At 42.7% G+C, this 16584-nt stretch overlaps 1 protein-coding gene across 1 annotated transcript in view; it reads left to right on the top strand.

Annotated features, from left to right (window-relative positions):
* Nucleotides 1–15103: 15103 nt before the first annotated feature.
* The window catches only part of MBOAT2 (membrane bound O-acyltransferase domain containing 2), an 84605-nt gene continuing 83124 nt past the window's right edge, over nt 15104–16584 (top strand). Inside the window, exon 1 of the mRNA XM_060787871.2 lies at nt 15104–15223. Within this exon, the coding sequence (XP_060643854.2) occupies nt 15158–15223 (66 nt within the window). The 5' untranslated portion in view covers nt 15104–15157. The remainder of the gene's footprint in view (nt 15224–16584) is intronic.

The following is a 16584-nucleotide window of genomic DNA, read 5'->3' as shown; positions in this document are numbered from 1 at the left end:
TGTTTGCTTTTTGTAGTGCATCAGAGGATGAGATGACCCAAGGATTACATGCCATTTATAATCTCCAGGTCACCTCATTCTCAGGCTGCATTTTCCTCATATTGCTCAAGAAGGCCCCTGGTCCTCCTTTATTCACTGATATATGTTCAGTTTATGCTGTTCGTTATAGCAGACATGGAAGAGAAAGGGAAGACTACTGCAATGCGCTCTACATGGGATTGCCTTTGAGGACTGTTCAGAAGCTTCAAATGGTCCCGCAAGCGGCAACCAAGCTGCTAACTGGAGCAGCGCTCAGGGAGCATTCAACTCTTCCATTGCACCAACTCCACTGGCTGCCAGTTTGCTACTAAGCACAATTCAAAGTGCTGCTTTTAGCCTATAAAGTCCTAAATGGTTCTGACCTAGCTTACTTGTCTCCCTATGGACCATCTAGGAATTTAAGATCGCCTGGGGAGCCCCTGCTCTCGATTCTGCCTTCTTCGCAGGCGCGTCTGGTAGGGACGAGAGACAGGACCTTCCCCTTGGCTGTGGAACTCCCTCCCTAGGGATATTAGATCAGCCCCCTCCCTCCTGACCTTCTGAAAAAAGGAAAAACCTGGCTCTTTGAACAAGCCTTTAGAAATGCAGTGCAAAAGACAAACACAGAATTATATGAGCTGAAACATGGAATGGCTTAGATGATGCTACTGGAAAATGAGATTAAGAGGAAGACATTGGTTATTATATGATTTTAATGGTTTTTGTATTGATTTTATAATGTTGTTTATAAACGTTTTAATTGTATATAATGGATTATGGCATCAAATGGCTGCCAATTTGTAAGCCGCCTTGAGCCACCTTCTGGCTTGAGAAAGGTGGGATAGAAATATTGCAAATAAATAAATAAATAAATAAATAAGACCTATGCAAACTAGTTGTCGTTTAGAGATCTGGCAGTCCTAGAAGGTTAAGGAACACCCAGTTCTGTCTACTTCTCCCCTGTGAGAACATTTCTACTTTTCTCATAGGTCTTCCTTTGCCCTGCTACAAACACCATACATGCTTCAGAGGTGGCCATTCTAACACGAACTGCTTCTGCTCTCCACCTGTTATACTGGACAATGAGAATCATGCAACAAAACTTTTAGCGTGAAATCAAGATGCAGTAGGTATTTAATGTGCACAGTGTTGGAAGGCAAAGATGAAAACAACATCCAAAGTTCAACGTAAGATTGGGAATACTGCTGCAGGACTTTTAAAAGGTATCAAGAGGCCAGGAACATAATGTTCATTGGAAGCTCTTTTTCTAGGACAGTGTGGTCCATTCCTCAGAGAGCTGGCCTGAGACTCAGGAAACCAAGCTTCCTGTCCATGTTTGGCCAGGAAGTTCACTAAGGCTCCATTACATGGCCATATAAGGCAGTTTGAAACTTCATTATAAGATAAATGCAAATTGATATAATACAGTTTAACTGCATTAAACTACATTATATGAGTCTAAGGTAAAGGTAAAGGTTTCACCTTGACATTAAGTTTAGTCGTGTTTGACCCTGGGGGGTGGTGCTCACCTCCATTTCCAAGCCAAAGAGTCGCCGTTGCCTGTAGACACCTCAAAAGTCATGTGACAGGCATAAGGACCAGGCTGTGGTGCAGCTAGTTAGTAGCCAGCTGTATTAAATCATTATTGACTGAGAGGTCATGAGTTTGAAGCCAGCCCGGTTCGTAGTGAGCTCCTGACCATTAATAGTCTAGCTATGCAGCCCAAAAGACAGTTGCATCTGTCAAGCAAGAAATTTAGGTAACGCTTTATGTGGGGAAGCTAATTTAATTAATTTACGACACCATAAAACCTTCCAGCAGTTTGCATAAGAATGAAGAAGTAGTCCATCAAGGACTCGGTGTCACAAGTGGACAGTGAAGTGGCAGTTCCCTCTGTGGCCGGAATCGAGCATACCCTCATGAAGCCAGAAAGCTGGAATATTAAAATGCCTCTGTGTCTGTCTATATATGTTGTATGTCTAATGGCATTGAATGTTTGCCATGTATATGTGCATTGTAATCCGCCCTGAGTCCCCTGTGGGGTGAGAAGGATGGAATATAAATACTACAATCTCGCAGTTTCCCTGGCATCCCTGGCAACAAGCGGCGATGCGGAAGGGCAAGGTGTGCGTGGCTACGCCCAGTTCTTCCTGATGGCCACGCCCCATCTCGCCCTTCCGCATCGCCAGGGAGGCCAGGGAAACTGCGAGATTGTAAAGTTTGCACCAGACATACGAAAATAATTCCGAAAAATGGGTAAATTGTTTCAATTCGTAATTACTCCTCACACTATTTCAGCATGGCTCAAAATTGTTTCTAAAATCATTTAAATACAAATTCATTCCGATTTTAGAAATTTCCGAACCAATAAATACTGTAAAATAAAATAAATAAATGATTGCATGGAGCACTGTTACCTTTTCCACTGGAGTAGTACCTATTGATCTACTCACATTTGCATATTTTCGAACTGCTAGGTTGGCAGAAATATGAGTATACACTGACCATATAATGCAGTTTCAGACTGCATTATATGGCAGTGTGGATGTGGCCGAAGTAACTTGGGCCATGTACTGATTCTCAACCTAACTTTCCCATAGTTCTTTAATTATGGAGAGGAAGAGAAATAACACATGGTGTAGTTGTTTCCTGGAGAGAACAAGTGTTGTATAATGCAGTGCATTCGAGCACTGGACTTGGGAGATCAGAGTTTGAATCCCTGTTCAGGCATGGAAACTCATTAGGTAACCTTGGCCAAGTCTCACTCTCCCAGCCTTAGATGAAAGCAAATAAAAGCACACAACAGGGTTGCTTGAGGGCTGTCATAAATCAGAAACCGCCAGAGGTAACACAGCAATGATAAATCATAACCAGAAAATGTCTGAGTATGGTTTGGGCAGGGTTGGTGCTATTAGCACTGCCTCTGGCAGCAACCATTTTATTCATGCCGTCATATGAAATGACATTGCCATTTTGTTTGGTAATTTTTATCCCATACATTTAATGGACTTCAGGTTGTTCTCCATCTATTTTTCTGACAGTGAAGCAATGCCAGCATCCATGCAGTGTCTTCTACATGTGGTCCACCGTCACAAGTGAGGCCCAAGGAACTTGCTTAGAGGCTTACTGCTTCAAAGGCATCCTGTTTTGAAGTCTTTGTGTCTGAAACGTGTATGAGTTTCAAATGTTTTTTATTTATTTACAGTGAAGTCATAGTATGAAACCTCCATCCTTGACCATCTTTTAAAGATTCCAGTCAGCTGTTCATAAGAAGTTCACATCATGTTCCAGACCCCATTGCACTTGCTTACAGGAATACAAATACCCTCTGGCATGTGATTAAGTGATGCATGAGTGAATTAAAGATAAACACAGAAAAGGTTTATCAGGCCCAGATCCAATCAAGATCAAGGCAAGGCAAGGCAAGGAGAGCAAGGCAGGGTGGGTTGGGGCGAAAAGGGCAAAGCCAAATACCAGAAGAAAAAACAGAGTCTTCAATGGCACAGAACAAGGATGGGTCTTTATTGTGATTAAAACAACACACATCTTAAACAATCAACATAATAAAAGATGTTATAATTAAATAGCCATTCTATTGAATATAGCACGGGTTTGAAACATGTTAAAAACAATGTAATAATAGGAATAGAGTATATATAGCCAATTAAAGGATTCTTCCAATGGAAAACATTCAATAGCTGGAAGTGTGTTCAAATAAAACAAGATCATTGGGTTTAGAGAGAGAATCAGCTTAACGTTTTGTGGAAGATAATTCTACAGGTTGGGAGCAACTCCCAAGAGGACCTTATTTACAGTTCTCGTTCTGTCCCCAAATGGGCATGTGATAGCAATAGGAAAGCCCTTCACAAAAGGCCCTTCCACACAGCCATGTACCCAGAATATCAAGGCAGAAAATCCCACAATATCTGCTTTGAACTGAGTTATATGAGTCCACACTGCTACATATTCCAGTTCAAAGCAGATAATATCGGATTTTATTCCACTATGTGGAAAGGCCTGAGTGTCTCAAAATTCAGGTAGGCTCATGATCTGGAAAATCTAATAGATATAAAGAAGTATCCCATTGTGAGTTTCATGCAGTTACTGTTAAGAGGCCATTCCACTTGATCTTTTCTACTCTAGGGCTCTTTCATCTTGCCAGCAGCATTGCTGGTTTGCTATTTGCTAGAACCATTATTACCATGGTTTAATTAGGCATCTAAGCCTCCTAGTCTTTCATCTCTCTTCATCACTTCAAGTGAACATGTCAGGTGCTCTGTTGTCATTTTGCAGGTCAAAAGCATCGCCACCATTTTGGTGTTGTTGAACTTATCTTTGGGTGGATCTACATCAGTGGTTCCCAACCTGTGGTCCATGGACCACCGTGGTCCGCGGCTTCACCATTACTACACCGTTGCAATGAGGTGATTAGTCTCGTGAAACCCTCTTATAGTGCCGAGGATTATTAAATATGGTTTTCTGTGGGTGAGCAGATGGCAACTACTGGATGGCATATTTTCTTTATCAGAAACTAGAGCTGATGTAGTCTATCCAATACAATTTTCCAAATCAGCACCCCAAATAACCAAACTGAATCTTGACTAAGTTGACTAAAAACCGATTTGTAACCCTTTTGTTATTAATATTGGAGAGTGGCCCCTGTTCAAAGTGGTCCCTGGTCAAGTGGTTCCTGGTCAAGTGGTCCATGGTCAAAAAGCAGTTGACAACCACTGATCTACACAGACCAATAATCCGGGGCCGATCCAGTTTGACATATACCAGGTCAGCCCTAGATATGGGTCAAACAGGGACTCCCCCAGCTGCTGAGGAGGTGGGATGATGGAGTCCCAACTGGTCAGTGGAGAGTAAGAGTGGTCACAGTGGACAGTGAGAGTGGTCATTGCAGTGGTTTCCTGCCGTGACATGGATCCTACCTGTCTGCTGTCTGTTTAAGGGTGGATAGACTTGACTATGCCAAAAAGAAACAATTGGTTTGTGAAAACATATGAATTATCTAAAATCCACACACTGACACTGCCAATTAAGGAGAAATCCTTGGTTAATTTTGAGAAGGACTGGGATATGTTTATTATTTTGATGAAAATAAGATAGGCGGTCTTGATATCCCTCCCTCTAATGTTTAGTGTTGCTTCATGTATAGTGTTACGTGTAATGTGTAGAGTAGGAGCCCCTGGTGGCCCAATGGGTTTACCCCTTATGCCGGCAGGACTGAAGACCAACAGGTCAGAGGTTCGAATCTGGGGAGAGTGCGGATGAGCTCACTCTATCAGCTCCAGCTCCCCATGCAGGGATGAGAGAAGCCTCCCACAAGGATGGTAAAACATCAAACATCTGGGCATCCTCTGGGCAAATCCTTGCAGACAGCCAATTCTCTCACACCAGAAGCGACTTGCAGTTTCTCAAGTTGCTACTGACACAAACAAAGTGTAGGGTTTATGTGTGTAGCTTTCTCTTAATGTTGTTTCATATTAATGTTGTTTTTGAGTTAATATTATTTTTAAAAATTAAGAAAGGCCAAAACAAACAAACAAAAAAGGGAGAAAGGCCAATATGCAATGAACAGTCATATTTTCTCAAAATATAATTTCCCCATCACTTTCCAAGTAAATATGACAATTTTAATTTTGCAATCTATTTTGTTAAACTAAGTAGTGCCTATTTGCTGATATTTTTGTAAAGGGAAAATCTCACTGTGTATCTTGTTCGGTTTTAATTATACTTTTTATGTAGCCGAATGTGGAATGAATCAAACATTCTTGTATCAAGGCCAAGCTCTCTAGCCTGTTATTATTTGGAGAACTTCTTTTAAGGCGGGATGTCTAATCTTTTTAAGCTGAGGGCCAGTTCATGGTCCCTCAGCCTGTTGGGTGGCCAGAATATAGTTTGAAAAAACATAAACCAATTCCTATGCACACTGTAGTGAAAAAATAAATAAATGAAAGAATAATATAATATATAAAATGAAGAACAATTTTAACCAATGTAAAACATTCAATGAGAAATGTAGGTCTGCTTTTGTCTGATGAGAGAGTCAAGTTAATTAGAATGGTATTTGTTGTGTGCCTTCAAGTTGTTTCAGACAGTGGCATATGCTGCCTTAGGGCACTTCTAGACTTTACATAAATGTGCGCCAAAGCAGGTTTTAAAAATCTGCTTTGGCATGCATTTCTGTTGTCATACTCCAGAGCAGAATCACCTCTGCCTTTAAACACCACACCAGCTGGGTAAAATCAGTAAGCAGTTTATTTAGGAATATATGTAGCCAAAGCAGTAAAATTTGATTATTTTTTTACTGTATATACCTAATACAGTAAAAAGTAATCCAATTGATGTAAAAGAAGTCAGGAACAAAGAGTCCAAGGAAATCCATGAAACTAGGCACTTGAATCCATGAACAATACAGAAGCATATTCCATATGCTAAACATGAACTAGGCAGATCTTGGTGCTGGGAACTTGGCATTAATCCGACGTTGCTTCAGCTAAATTAATTGTCCCTAACAAGTCATTTATAAACTCTTCCCTGACTCCAAAACTGCTAGGAACGGATTCTTTCTCAGTTTTGGTTTGCTATCTAACTTCAGTTGAAGTCTAGCTGAGCATCTTGATTGCTGCATGGACTGTCTCTATTTACTGAAACTTTACTATTCATGGTCTCACTCCCCTGGTACCTCAGAATCAATTTCATTCTTAGACCAGGAAACTGTGGCAAAAAGCCTTTCCCAAGCCTGGGGCCTTGAGAATCTTCTTGCAGCAGCTGAGGCCTCTCTGGTCTCTCTTTCAAACTCCATTCAGACCCTTGCAGGAACTCAGGCCTCTCTAGCCTCTCATCCCCAGACCCTGGCCCAAAAGCCAAATCAACATCCCCAATTCCCATCATGAATACCAGTATGAACATCAGACACAATCACAAGCTGAACAGGCTTACATACAACATCTGTCCTCACTCCTCCACCTAAAACCCAGGCTTTCCCAGGTGGCTGTCCCCATGCCATCATGATAAGTACTACGATGGTATGGGGCTACCCCTAAATGCCATTGAAATACAAGAAAACTCATGGGACCACCATGATGTCCATCCGGAGGTCTCCTGGCTCGTAGAAATTATTTGCCAGGAGGTGGATATTGGGAGGGGGGGGGGGGGTGAACGATTTGGCCACCTTGCCTCCTGGAATGTCTTTTCTATACACCAGGAGACCTCCGGAGAGATGTTGTGGCAGCAAGATAAGTGCTCGGACTTAGTAGCAGAGGCAAAAGCGAGTGCCTAGGGCAAGCAGGGCAATTGGGGATCCTTCCTTTGCAAAGAAATTAAGAAAAAGTTGCGGGGGGGGGGGGAGAGAAAGAGAAGGGGCCACTTGGTTGGGATGCCCGAGGCCAGAGCCACCCGGCCTCTGGGGCAAAGTGATGCACCACTGGGGCAAAGTGATGCAAGAGGTTGTCATCTCTTTCTCTTCTCCCAAGGAGTCCACCTTTTCCGGAGCCCTGATCCCCAAGAAGGAAGGAACTAACTAACTAATGAAGAGAGGAAGGAAGTCAAGAAAGGTAGGTAGGAAGGAAGGAAGTCAAGGGAGGAAGGAAAGAAGCAAGGGAGGGAGGCCTGGAGAGAGAGGGCCGGTGGAAATTTGAACAGGTGCCGCAATTGGCCCCTGGACCAGACTTTACACACGCCTGTTTTAAGATATAAAAAACAACAGGGATGGCTGAAATGCATTCAGATTACTTTTTGCTAAGCTGAAAATCCTGATCTGCTATGAAATGAGATCATTCAGGATCCTTACTGTTCATATTTAAAAATCATTTGCAAGAGGAATTATAGGAAATGCATACCAATAGCCAGATTTTAACATTGTCCTAATATATGTATGTGGGTGTATTGCTGGTATGAAAGCAATAACTCATCACATCACTAGGAACATTGTTCAGTGAATGCATATATTCCAAAATAGACTCTGAAGTCATGTTTTTTTGGCTACCTGTTGAAAGAGGCATTCATTTTCTACAGTAATACATTACCACCACTTTGAGGTCTAAGCGCACAGACGTAGATCGCTTTCTCCCCCTTTCACATTTAAACAAACAATGAAGCCACTTGTTAGTGAATGGGCAAAGGAAACATTTAATCTGTGTATAATGTATGAATGTTGTTAGATAGCCGCAGTTCCCCTAGCCAAAAGAATCAGTTTAGGCACATGACAGTTTGAGCCTGGAACAGATTGTGCGATGCATGTGAGATTTTTTTTTCTTACTGGTGGCATCAGTTCCTCTTGAAAGATTTACACTAGATAGCAGCATAGAAATGTCCTTATCCAAAAACTGTAGTCTAGCCAACTGCTTGGACAGTATGATGGTAGAGATTTATTGTCAATGATTACTTTTCTCTTCAATCCAGATCTAAAATAATAAATAAAAAAGAATATTCTATGGATTTACTTTCACAAAACCCAGAGAAGGCAAAATCTTACATCATCTTGTGTAAGGGCTATATCTGGAAAATGTGGGGAAAACGATATGGAATTTGGACAGTGAGAAAATCTCTTTTAAAACTGTGCTACAAACAGCCACATTATGAAAAGTTTCTTTGTAAAATGGTAGGATTGGATAGGGAAAGAATGAAGAAAGAAAGTACCAAATCTCACCACATGCAGAGAAGAATAAAGGTAAAGGTTTCCCATTGACATTACGTCTAGTTGTATCTAACTAGAGCGGGTGTTGTTCATAGACGCCTCCAAGGTCATGTGGTTGGCATGACTGCATGGGGTGCCGTTACCGTCCTACAGAAGTGGTACCTATTGATCTATTCACGTTTGCATGTTTTTGAACTGCTAGGTTGGCAGGAGCTGGAGCTAACAGCGGGAGCTTACCCTGCTCCCTGGATTTGAACCACCAACCTTTCAGTCAACAAGTTCAGCAGCTCAGTGGTTTAACCCGCTGTGCCACCGGGAGCTCCAAGAGAAAAATACATACTTAAATAATAATAATAATCTAACTTTATACTGTACTTGAGTTTTGGACCACACACAGAGCTCTTTGTGGAGTAGATGGTTTGAAAGAAAGCATATTTGGACACTTAGTTTGATGGCTCTAATAGATAAAATGCTGCACTTCCTTGAAATTGCATCTATTTATAGGAATGTGAGAACAGGGAAAACTGGCTCCTTAGTAGAAACAAACTATTGCTCAATGTGATGGCGAGAACGGAAATGGGCTTAACGTCCTTAGTGGACAATTAGAAATGTATTCCGATATTGTTTCTATCAATTTAATGATTCCTTAACTCAGAATTTTTTTAAGGATTATCCTCAGAAGTATACTGGAAATAAAAGATGGGATATCTGCTTTTTTGCAGAATTTCAGAAAGTCACAAAGGCTTTTGTGAAAACCGCCCGCCTGCTCAAAATATAGGGTTTGTCACACAATTTCAAATCACTCTGTTCTTATGTGTTTTTTTCAATGCTGTCTTTCTTCAAGAAGATAAGTCTAAAATCTGAAACACAAATTTGAAGAAACACTTATATCACCTTTTTGAAAAACTAACAAGAAGAAAAAACAGTGAATTTTTTTATCCTTGGTATAATTGGTTCTTAGGAATTCTGCAAAGTTAGAAGAATCCAACTTTTTGTTTCCATCCAGATGATTAGGAAGACTGGAAACAAGACAGAAGGTAATCATGACACGGGAAGGAAGGTATGATGTGTGAGTTGGAAAGGAAAGTCAGGGAGTGATCCAGTCCTAGGCGAACCTAGATATTGCAGGTAATTGCATTTGGCAGCATTTAACTACCCCTTTAAAACAAGAAAAGCCACTTTAAGCTGTACGGTCAAGACTGAACAAGTGGCAGGATTCAAAGTGCATTAGCCCATGTGCATTTACTCTCTGCGCTGGGGTGTGGACTTGCTCGGGGCGCTTTAATTTGAAGTGAGAAAATATTGAAGAAGAGGACTGCCTTGTTAAGTTGGCCGTTCTACTGCTCAACTGCCCTTCTGAAGCACAGTTTCAAAATGCATTTTCCTCCTTGTGGACTAGCGGCATTATTTTTTGTTTACTCCTGTGAACAACATTTAGTGAGCATGATGGTGATGTGTCTTTTCGTGGAAGCACTATTCCAAAACGTATATGCTGTTTTGAATAAAAGTGTAAAGACTTTGCTTTTGAAGACAACCTTTGTGTTGCTAATAATTTAGGATAATATTTGGTGATTGTTTTCATTGCTATGGGTACATCTACAGTTTAATGTAGTTTGACAGCATTTTACTGCTGTGGTTCAATGTTCTGGAAACATTTGAGTTGTAGTTTTTAAGGTATTTAGCTTTCTCTGCCTTACCAAACATCATTGAGCCATGGCAGCTATTTATTTATTTATTTATTTATTTATTTATTTATTTATTTATTGTATCAGGAGCAAACTAAGGATACAGTTGTAATCTATATAAATAAAAATGTAATGTTCGATTGTGGGATTAACAAAACTCAAAAACCACTGGACGAATTGACACCAAATTTGAACACAAGACACCTAACAACCCAATGTATATCCTTCACTCAAAAAAATTGATTTTGTCATTTGGGAGTTATAGTTGCTGGGATGTATAGTTCACCTACAATCAAACAGCATTCTGAACTCCACCAATGATGGAACTGAACCGAACTAGGCACACAGGACTCCCATGACCGACAGAAAACACTATAATAGTTTGGTGGGCATTGACCTTGAGTTTGGAAGTTGTAGTTCACCTACATCCAGAGAGCACTGTGGACTCAAACAAGGATGGATCTGGACCAAACTTGGCATGAATACTCCATATGCCCAAATGTGAACTCAGATGGAGTTTGGGTGAAATCGACCCTGACATTTGGGAGTTGTAGTTACTGGGATTTATAGTTCACCTACAATCAAAGAGCATTCTGAACCCCACCAATGACAGAATAGGGGCAAACTTCCCACACAGAACCCCCATACTTAAGGCCATCCAGTCCAACCCCCTTCACCAGGACAAGAAAACGTAACCAAAGCCTCCTGACAAAGAGCCATCAAGCCATAGATATAGATAGATTGATATGATTCACGCACACGGAGATATAGCATCATATATTTGAAAGGGACCCCTAAAGAAGGACAATTATATGTTGCAGAGTAGGCAAACCATACAATGTCCACATCAATATTGACAAAGAAACAGTAAGATGTGCTGTTTACCCACAAGCATAAAGAAATTGCATATATTAGAAACCCAACACTTTCTCATTACTTTATTTTCCAGATCACCAAATTGGGCCACAGCAATGCGTGGCAGGGCACGGCTAGTGTATTTTAAAAAACACAAAGTTAAAAACTTGGCATTATACTAAATGTCCTTTGACCAATAGCTGGCCACTTGGAATGCCTCTGGTGTTGCTATAAGAAGATCCTCCATTGTGCATGTGGCAGGGCTCAGGCTGCATTGTAGTAGGTGGCCTGTGGTTTGCTCTTTTCCACCCTCGCATGTCGCGGGTGTAGAAGGAGTGTGAAATGAACATGCAAAATACATCGATGTGGTGACAAGACAACAAATATCCTCTTAAAATGATCATGAGGAGCAATGAAAAGGACAGAGAAAGGAGGAAGGGGCTGAAACTCTCCCCCCCCCCTCCCCAAGACTTTTCAGGTCATTGTCTCCTGATCTGGCATGAGATCTCAACAAGGCCCTGAAATTAGCATCATTGTGAAAAGGTTCTTCACAGGTAACTCGTCCTGAATCATTGCTCCCTCTTTAAGCTAGTTCTTGTCAGCCACAAAGGACAATTGTTTCCACAACTGGCAGAAGTTTCTATCTGCTTTCTTCTGCTTTCCTTTATCATCAAGACGTTTTCCACTGTGAATTAGCAAGAAGTTTTCAGCCAAGCACAAGTTGTTCTGACAGTACTGGTTTTTTTGTGTCTGTCGAAAGCTTCTATTACATTTTCAAATGGTTTAGCAGCCAATGCACCAAGTTTCTGATGACCATAGAATCATAAAATCATAAGAGTTGGAAGAGACCTCATGGGCCATCCAGTCCAACCCCCTGCCAAGAAGAGGGAAAATTGTATTCAAAGCATCCCCGACAGATGGCCATCCAGCCTCTGTTTAAAAGCCTCCAAACAAGGAGGCTCCACCACAGTGCGGGGCAGAGAGTTCCACTGCTGAACAGCTCTCACAGTCAGAAAGTTCTTCCTCATGTTCAGATGGAATCTCCTTTTCTGTAGTTTGAAGCCATTGTTCTGCATCCTAGTCTCCAGAGCAGCAGAAAACAAGCTTGCTCCCTCCCCCCTATGACTTCCCTTCACATATTTCTACATGGCCATCATCATGTCTCCTCTCAGCCTTCTCTTCTTTAGGCTAAACATGCCCAGCTCTTTAAACTGCTCCTCATAAGGCTTGTTCTCCAGACCCTTGGTCATTTTAGTCGCCCTCCTCTGGACACATTCCAGCTTGTCAATATCTCTCTTCAATTGTGGTGCCCAGAATTGGACACAATATTCCAGGTGTGTTCTGACCAAGGCAGAATAGAGGGGTAGCATTACTTCCCTGGATCTAGACACTAGACTCCTATTGATGCAGGCCAAAATCCCACTGGCTTTTTTTGCTGCCACATCACATTGTTGGCTCATGTTTAACTTGTTGTCCACGAGGACCCCAAGATCTTTCTCACACATATTGCTCTCGAACCACGTGTCCCCCATTCTGTATCTCTGCACTTCATTTTTTCTGCCTAAGTGGAGTATCTTGCATTTGTCACTTTATGCTCAACTTCTCCTCCAAACGCCACATAGTCGTACTACTTACAGAGCACACCTTGTAGATGAAATGAGTAGGCTAGCCAGGGAAATCTGTTGAACCATTTAGGCTGAAATCTGATATGCCTCTTCTTCTCCGCAGGAAATACATATCCTGGCCACGGAGTCTGTGGATTTTGCACTGATTGAGCTTTCACTTCATCAGAAACAGCCTTGTTCTTATAAAGTCCAATGACATGGCTTCTTCTCTTTGCTCCTGTTTCACTGCTTCTTTGGCAGGGCTTGCCCCGTCGCACAGTGGTTCTCAACCTGTGGGTCCCCAGGTGTTTTGACCTACAACTCCCAGAGATCCCAGCCGGTTTACCAGCTGTTGGAAACTAGGCAAGTGGGGTTTATATATCTATGGAATAATGTCCAGGGAGGGAGAAAGAACTCTTGTCTGCTTGAGGCAGGTGTGAATGTTTCAACTGGCCACTTTGATTAGCATTGAATCATTTGTTGGGAGGTGTTACCTGGCCCTGATTTTTTCCTGTCTGGAATATATCGTGGAATAATGTCCAGGGTGGGAGAAAAAACTCTTGTGTGCTTGAGGCAAGTGTGAATGTTTCAACTGGCCACCTTGATTAGCATTGAATGGCCTTGCAGCTTCAAGGTCTTGCTACTTACTGCATGGGGGAATCCTTTGTTGGGAGGTGTAAGCTGTCTCTGATTGTTTCCTGTCTGGAAGATATGTGTGGAATAATGTCCAGGGTGGGACAAAGAACTCTATTCCGCTTGAGGCAGATGTGAATGGTTCAAATGGTCACCTTGATTAGTATTGAATAGCTTGCAGCTTCAAGACTTGGCTGCTTACTGCCCAGGGAATCCTTTGTTAGAAGGTGTTAGCTGGCCTTGATTGTTTCCTGTCTGGAATATATCTGTGGAATGATGTCCAGGGTGGGAGAAAGACCTCTTGCCTGTTTGAGGCAAGGGTGAATGTTTCAAATGGCCACCTTGATTAGCATTGAATGGCCTTGCAGCTTCAAGGTCTTGCTGCTTACTGCCTGGAGGATCCTTTGTTGGGAGGCATTAGATGGCCCTGGTTGTTTCCTGTCTGGAATATATCTGTGGCATAATGTCTAGGGTGGGAGAAAGAACTCTTTGTCTGCTTGAGGCAAGTGTGAATGTTTCAAATGGCCACCTTGATTAGCACTGAATGGCCTTGCAACTTCAAGGTCTGGCTGCTTACTGCCTGGGGGAGCCTTTGTTGGTAGGTGTTAGCTGACCCTGATTGTTTCCTGTCTGGAATATATCTGTGGCATAATGTCCAGGGTGGGAGAAAGAACTCTTGTCTGCTTGAGGCAGGTGGGAATGTTTCAAATGGCCGGCTTGATTAGCATTGAATGGCCTTGCAGCTTCAAGGTCTGGCTGCTTTCTGCCTGGAGATCCTTTGTTGGGAGGTGTTAGCTGGCCCTGATTGTTTCCTGCCTGGAATATATCTGTGGAATAATATCTAGGGTCGGGGAAAGAACTCTTGTCTGTTCGAGGCAGGTGTGAAGGTTGCAATGGCCTTGCTGCTTCCATGCTCGGCCGGTTGCTGCCTGGGGGGCACCCTTTTCGGGGGTGGCTTGACCCCCTAAATGGGTTTGGATGGATGAGAATGGATGGCAGCAAGCCAGGGAGGGAGGGAGGGGGTGGGCGTGGTGGCCCGCCACGCAAAGGCTGGCTCGGCCTGTGGTTTGTCCTGCCAGGAACCAATCCCGGCCCGATTCTTTGCAAGGGCTTTGGGGGCGCGCCCCACCTCCCTTTCCATTGTCCACGCGCCTTCCCTCCCTCCTTGCCACGAGCCTCCTCCTCCTCCCTCCTCCCGGGGGAGAACAGCAGGGCCCCATCTCCCTCATCACCATCATCAACGGGGGAGGGGGGGGCTCACTCCGTTAGCTCAAGAGGCGGGACGAGAGACCCTCAATCTCTGCACAGGCAAGCTATTGGGGGACGCCTCCGCCTCCCGCCTGTCACTCATCGCCGGGGTCGCCACGGGATTGCACGCCGCTTGGTCCCGCCCCCCCTTTTCTCGGCTGGGCAGAGCGCGTCGGCCCCGCCCCCTGTCTCTGCTGTCCCTCCAGCCCCGCTCCGGGATTGGGCCTCCCGGGTGTCACTTAGGCGCGAGTTGTGAGGGATTCTTCTCGCCGAGGAGCGATTGACTGGGACGTTTTCCCTCCGCGCTGAGGGGAGGATGCTCTGAGGGAGGAGAAGGGACGGCGGCGGCGGGCCCTCCTCCTTAGGCGCCGCATCCGCGACTGGGTGGGAGGGTGGGAGGGAGGGAGGGTCGGGGACGAAGAGGCTCCTCCGCCGCGCTGCTGCTGCTCCTCCGCTTTCCCCGCTTCGCCATGGCCACCACCGGCTCCACGCTACTGCAGCCCCTCAGCAGCGCCGTCCTGCTGCCCATAGACCAGGTGAGAGGCAGAGCCAGGCCTGGAGGAAGGAAAGGGAGGAAGCAAGGAGGGGAGGATGGGGAGGGCTGCAGAGACAGACAGGCAGGCTGAAGGAAGGATGCCATTCCCTCCGCACCCCATCCCCCTCTTCCCTTTCTCCCCTCAGCACTTCCCCAACAGCCCCACCTTCACGCAACAGAGAGTCACCCACATTATTACTATTATTATTATTACTGTTATTGTGTGTGGGGCTCTTCTGAAACATTTCTTTGCAGAGATGCTGCCTGGGATGGCCTAGAAATCCGTGCACAAGGCTCCCTTTTTGCAATCAAGAGATAAAAGCGGGATATAAATAATAATAATAATAATATCAGTAGGGGCAAAAGAGAAAAATATATTTGGATGGAAGATATAATAATAGTTTCAGTGAGGGCAAAAGAGAAGTATATTTGGATGGAATAAATAATAATAATAATAATAATTTCAGTGGAGGCAAAAGATAAGTATATTTGGATGGTAGGAAGATATAGTAATAATAGTTTCAAGTGAGGGCAAAAGAAGTATATTTGGGTGGAATAAATAATAATAATAATAATATCAGTGACAGCAAAAAGCAAATATATTTGGATGGAAGGAATAACTTATAATAATATCAGTGGGGGCAAAAGAGAAATATATTGGATGGAAGATATAATAATAGTTTCAGTGAGGGCAAAAGAGAAGAATATTTGGATGGAAGGAAGATATAATAATAATAATAATAATAATAATAATAATATCAGTGGGGGCAAAAGAGAAATATATTTGGATGGAAGGAACAACTAATAATAGTTACAGTGAGGGCAAAAGAGAAGTATATTTGGATGGAATAAATAATAATAATAATAATAATAATAATAATTTCAGTGGAAGCAAAAGAAGTATATTTGGATGGAAGGAAGATATAGTAATAATAGTTTCAAGTGAGGGCAAAAGAGAAGTATATTTGGGTGGAATAAATAATAATAATAATAGTTTCTTTGGAGGCAAAAGAGAAATATATTTGGATGGAAGGAATAACTAATAATAATATCAGTGGGGGCAAAAGAGAAATATATCTGGATGGAAGATATAATAATAATAATAATAATAATATAATAATAGTTCCAGTGAGGGCAAAAGAGAAATATATTTGGATGGAAGATATAATGATGATGATGATGATGATGATGATGATAGTTTCAGTGAGGGCAAAAGAGAAATATATTTGGATGGAAGGAAGATCTAATTGTCATCTTGCTATGCAAGAATGAAGAGAAGTATATTTGAATCAAAGGAATAACTAATAATAGTTTCAGTGAGGGCAAATATATTTGGATGGAAGGAAGATCTAATCACCATCT

Source organism: Anolis sagrei, chromosome 1 (assembly GCF_037176765.1).
Source record: "Anolis sagrei isolate rAnoSag1 chromosome 1, rAnoSag1.mat, whole genome shotgun sequence".
NCBI lineage: Eukaryota > Metazoa > Chordata > Lepidosauria > Squamata > Dactyloidae > Anolis > Anolis sagrei.
This window is presented reverse-complemented; position numbering and strand designations above follow the sequence as displayed.